This window comes from Chiloscyllium plagiosum, chromosome 10 (genome assembly GCF_004010195.1).
Source record: "Chiloscyllium plagiosum isolate BGI_BamShark_2017 chromosome 10, ASM401019v2, whole genome shotgun sequence".
NCBI lineage: Eukaryota > Metazoa > Chordata > Chondrichthyes > Orectolobiformes > Hemiscylliidae > Chiloscyllium > Chiloscyllium plagiosum.
The window spans coordinates 64,638,541-64,644,334 of record NC_057719.1 but is presented as its reverse complement, the minus strand read 5'-3'; the positions used below and the strand labels follow the sequence as shown (position 1 = coordinate 64,644,334).

The following is a 5,794-nucleotide window of genomic DNA, read 5'->3' as shown; positions in this document are numbered from 1 at the left end:
TCCTGTCCTGCAGTCTTCTTCTTGTCCTCTCCGCCTCCACCCTACTCCGACCTATCACCTTCACCTTTACCTCTTTCCACCTATCACATTTCCAACTCCCCTCCTCCAAGTCCCTCCTCCCTACCTTTTATCTTCTCCTGCTGAACACTCTCTGCTCATTCCTGAAGAAGGGCATGTGCCCGAAACGTCGAATCTTCTGTTCCCTAGATGCTGCCTGACCTGCTGTGCTGTTCCAGCAATAAAGTTTCAACCTTGGGGAGTGTTGCCAAACAAGAAGACCAAAGGGTGCAGCTGCATAGTTCCTTCAAAGTAGAGTCATAGTTGACAGGGTAGTGAAGGCGGCATTTGGCACGCTTGCCTTCAGAGATCAGTGCATTGAATACAGGAGTTGGGATGTCATGTTATGGCTGTACAGGACATTGGTGAGGCCACTTTTAGAATACTGCCTTCAATTCTGGTCTTCCTGCTATAGGAAAGATATTGCCAAAATTGAAATGGTTCAGAAAAAATTCACAAGGAGAGACTAGGACCTGAGGGAACAGCCTTAGAGTAAAGGGAAGACATTTTAGAATTTAGGAGACCTTTTAGGAGAGATTTCTTCACCCAGAGTGGTGAATCTGTGGAATTCATTGCCACAGAAGGCTGTGGAGGCCAGGTCATTGAGTATATTTAAAACAGAGACTAATACATTCTTGATTGTCAAGGGGATCAAAGGTTCCAGGGAGAAAGCAGGAAAATGGGGTTGAAAAACCTTTTATCCATGATTGAAAGGCAGAGCAAACTTGATGAGCTGAATGGCCTAATTTCTGTTCCTATGTCTTTGGTTGGAGGGTTTGAGGTGTAGGAAGAGGCTGAGTAGGGTCGGGTTTCTTTTCCCCCCAGAGTATCAGAGGCTGAAGGATGACCTTATAGAGGTTTATAAAATCATGAGGATCACGGATGGTGAACAGCCAATGTCTTTTCCCCAGGGTAGGGGAGTCCAAAATTAGAGGGGATAAGTTCGAGGTGAGAGGAGAAAGATTTATAAAGGACCTGAGGGGCAACATTTTTCACATAGAGAGTAGAACAAGCTGCCAGAGGAGGTTGTGGAGGCCGATATAATTGCAAGATTTAAAAGGATGGATACGCTAATGGGAAAGGTTGAGAGGGATATGAGCCAAATGCTGTCGAAGGAGACTAGATCAGTTTAGGACATGTGGTCACACGGACGAGTAGCACCAAAGGGTGTGTTTCCATGCTGTATAACTATGACTCGCTGACAGGGAGCTGTTTTAATCGTGTGGGACCCCATCCCTGGAAAGAGTGCTGAAAAGTTGGAAAATTCAGAGAAAATTCAAAATTAACTCTCATTTTAGCTTGAGAGTTACCCAGGAAATATTGGACGTTTAAAGGTTGGCTCTGAAAGTCCCCTGTAACTCCTGGATAAACTATTAAATAAATTCCCCTAACTCCCACACTTAGATTTTTCCCAACCCTTTGAACCAAGCCCCACCACCACCACGCCCCCTCACCGGATCCTGATAATATCCCACAACCAGACAACTCTTCTTACCCAAATTGATTCCACCCCAATTAAACCCAACATTCCAAGATCCAATATCTACCCTAGACCTATGGCCACCTCCATCTAACCCACCCGTGACTAATCCAAACCACCACAAACCAAGACCAGAACCACCTGGACCCTCTACCCCACTCCTGGAACTGTGTGATATATGATTAGGAGTAACCAAACTTTAAACTCTGGTGTTGATGAGTGGTAGCACAGAATACCTAGCTGTTTGTAAATCAAAGATTGAAACTAGCTAAACATTATATCAACCTAACATTAATTTAGAGAAAATTTCAGAGATATGGCTGAATCAAAATCTAAAGTATGAGTGCTTTATTTAGACTCCGTTTTTTTTTTGTTTTACCTTGGTCTCTTTCATCATTAGCTCTTTCATATTCCTCCACGGGGAGTTGTGTGTGGAATATTGGTGTAACCTCCAAGTCTACACCTAATGCAAGTAAAATAATAGGAAAGGTCATGTATCATAATCAGAGCTGAATATTTTAGAATATGAATAAGATAAATTTGAAATTATATAGCAATAACCAATGTTGTTTAACTTTGTTCCAGTTTACTCTTTATTTTGTACATTTTAACTACAAAGCTAAAATTACAACTAATATCTAATCAAAAACTCAAAGATTAATACAATTTCTCTGCTGTACTTCACTCATCTGTTGATAAAACCAAGTTGCCGTTTCATCTGACAACTTAGATTTTGCTTAACTGCCTTAAAGTCAGACATTAATTTTCTACAATGTTGCATGTAATACCTTCAAGATTCTTCCCTCTCCCAGAGTTTGATGTATCTATTAGGTAGTGAACAGTGCAAATGGCATGGAATGGGCAGCGTAGATAACCTGGGTGGTACTTTTGTTTTCTTTTTGTAACATTCATGTGGCCTGATTTGTTGAAATACAAGGACAGTTTTTCAGTAATTTTCACTGATTTTTGTAAAGATCTTCAAATTACTAAAGTTTGCTTCAATCAACAGTTCCAACTTAATTTGTTTTAAGCAATTAAAAACACCTTAATCCCCATGCGGAGAAGGTGGTTCTAAGGACAAATGAATGTTGAATTAATTAACATCAGTCAAGGCAGTCATAGAGCCAACACTTAAGCATTTCTATCACTTCTAATTGAGAACAGATAAAGCAGTTTGGAGAGGGAGAAGGTGAAGGTTCTGATATATGACTGTTGGACAGGAATGTATAGGTACTGCTAGATGGAAAAAAATTAAAATCTATCCTATTGATAGATTTTACCATCCTGTTACTCATCCAATATAGTGATAATGGAGCTGTTGATCAATCAATGAATTCACTTCTATCAATATGAATTTGGATTTGAATCATTTATTGTTGTGTGTATTCAATATAAACTACAGTGAAAAGAGTGTACTGTTGCCATGCTTAGGTACCATTCTTATTAACATAAAATAAAATAAAAAGATAAATAGACAGAATCCAACTTTTCCTTCTCTGCTGACAGAGTCCCACTCTGGCTACACTAACCCATGCCACCCAGAAGCGGGATTCCCGCTCCGGGCTTCACAGGCCAGCCAACTCTGTAGCCATACTGCCTCTGAGGATGCCACTGCTGCTCAGGAGCCCATTAAAGCCATCTTCCGACCAAAGAGCTCTCTTCATAAGGCAAGTTTGAACGAAAACTAAAAATAAACTGAGAAAAGAAGAAGGGGAAGAAAGGGAGAGAAAGAAAAAGAAAATACAAATACCAGCCTGAGAATTGGAGCCAAGATGCTGCCATCTCAGTGGAGGGATCACTTGTAATCTATAAGTGAATCGAAACAAGAGAAGAGCAATGATGGGGACCTTTGGGAATCATAGATTCAAAGTCACCTGTTCCTCCACAGGATGCTGCACTTACTTTTGTCCTCCATCAGGTAGTTCATATTAGTGAGTTTTGAGAAGATTTGTAGCTCAGGTTGAGGTTCTGGATGTAGGTTTGCTCGTTGAGCTGGAAGATTCATTTTCAGACGTTTCATCACCATACTAGGTAAAATTTTCAATGAGCCTCCGGATGAAGCACTGATGCTGCAGCCCACTTTCTATTTATATGTTTGTGTTTCTGATGTCATGTCCTGAGGATACTAGTGAGAGTGGGTATCCTTAGTATCTACTATGCTTACATACGGATGAGGAAGGACCACTTTGACTGGGACAACACATCCATCCAAGGACAAACCAAACAGAGACACGCACGAGAATTCCTAGAAGCATAGCATTCCAACCAGAACTCTACCAACAAACACACTGGCTAGGATCCCATTTACAACCCCCTGAGAAAAAGAACAGGAAATGACATCACCACAGGACATGACATCACCAACCCAAGAAAATCCAAACATATAAATAGAAAGTGGGCTACACCACCAGTGCTTCATCCGGAGGCTCACAGAAAAGTTTACCTGGTATGGTGTCAGAAGGTCTGAAAACGAACCTGCCCGCTTAGTGAGCAAACCTACGTCTAGATACTTCAAAAATCTGAAAATGATATTTTCTGAAATAAATATTTCTAATTTATCTGTGAATGCATCTGGAAAAAAAAGTGATTCCACCATTTCCACTGGAAGCATTTTCTACAAATTAATCATTTGCTAACAAAAATAGTTTTTGCAGTTAGATTTTGAATTTACTACAGTTTAAACACATATCCTCTGACACTACTGTTCAGGATATTGTGAAATAAATTGACGGGTTTTTAAAATTTTTTTAAACATATTTTTATTGAAAATGTAACATGTTTTTACAAACTTACAAAATAAAAAAACACAAATACAAACACTAATATACAATTAAATATTAAATAATAACCAAACCCTGTCAAACAAAAGGAGAAGATAAAAGAAAAAGACAAAACTCAACTAACTACTAATCTAACCTATAACTAACCAGAGCGTATAATAAAATATCTTACATTACTCAAGAAAAAAAAAGGATAACATAGTAATTAAATAGTGAAGTACATGCTCGGAATGAGTTAACATCAAGTCATAATAAAGCCTGTATTCATGCAGGATTCCTCCCCCAAGGGGCCCCGGACCAGACAGAACCGCTACCACAACGAGATGAAAGCCTTTGACAAAATGGCCGAAATATCTGTATCGATGTAATTCAGGAAGGGCTGCCATATTTTATAGAATAATTCTGTTTTTTGGTGCACCATATTTGTAAGGAAGTCATGGAGAATATATTCCATGATTAACCTGTGCCAATTCGGATGTCCTGGAGGGCCCTCAGCTACCCAGTTTACTAAAATATTTTTCCTTGCACAAAAGGAGAGAATGGAAAATAATTTCTTCCCTTGCACATCCAGGGAAGGCAAGCTCAAAAAGCCCAGGAGAAGAGGTATTAGATCTACTCTAATTTCCGTTCCCAAGATTTCTGTCAAAGCATTTGCTACTCTGACCCAGTATTTGCGGATCTTATGACATGTCCATAAGCAGGGTGTGAGAGTGCCCACCTCTATTTTCATTTGGGACACATTGGAGATGTTCCTGCCCTAAATTTTGCTATATGAGTCCTACGGAGTATCTTTAACTGAATGGCCTAGGTTCTAGAACAGATGGAGATTTTTCTGGCATTTTCCCAGAGGTCATCCCACATTTCTGTGGATATTTCCAAACCCAATTCCTGATCCCATGTTCTAAGCAAACGTTCCATGTCTTCCAACATTTCATAATGTAATAAATGATACAGAGTGCTGACCGAGGGTAAACCCATTGGCCACAACACTCAACGTTCTCTATCTGATTTATAAAGGATATCTAATAACAAAGGTAAAAACAATGACTGCAGATGCTGGAAATCAGATTCTGGATTAGTGGTGCTGGAAGAGCACAGCGGTTCAGGCAGCACACACCTCCTCCCTCACCTCCACCCACGGCCCTAAAGGAGCCTTCCACATCCATCAAGGTTTTACCTGCACATCCACCAATATCATTTATTGTATCCGTTGCTCCCAATGCGGTCTCCTCTACATTGGGGAGACTGAACGCCTCCTAGCAGAGTGCTTTAGGGAACATCGCCGGGAAACCCGCACCAATCAACCACACCGCCCTGTGGCCCAACATTTCAACTCCCCCTCCCACTCTGCCAAGGACATGGAGGTCCTGGGTCTCCTTCACTGCCGATCCCTCACCACCAGACGCCTGGAGGAAGAACGCCTCATCTTCCGCCTCGGAACACTTCAACACCAGGGCAATGTGGAATTCAACAACAG

The 5,794-nt window shown here is 40.8% G+C and overlaps 1 protein-coding gene across 1 annotated transcript in view; it reads right to left on the bottom strand.

Annotated features, from left to right (window-relative positions):
- fsip1 (fibrous sheath interacting protein 1) overlaps positions 1-5,794 on the bottom strand; it is a 392,839-nt gene that overhangs the window by 361,796 nt on the left and 25,249 nt on the right. Inside the window, exon 8 of the mRNA XM_043697966.1 lies at positions 1,917-2,000. Coding sequence (XP_043553901.1) covers positions 1,917-2,000 — 84 coding nt within the window. The remainder of the gene's footprint in view (positions 1-1,916; positions 2,001-5,794) is intronic.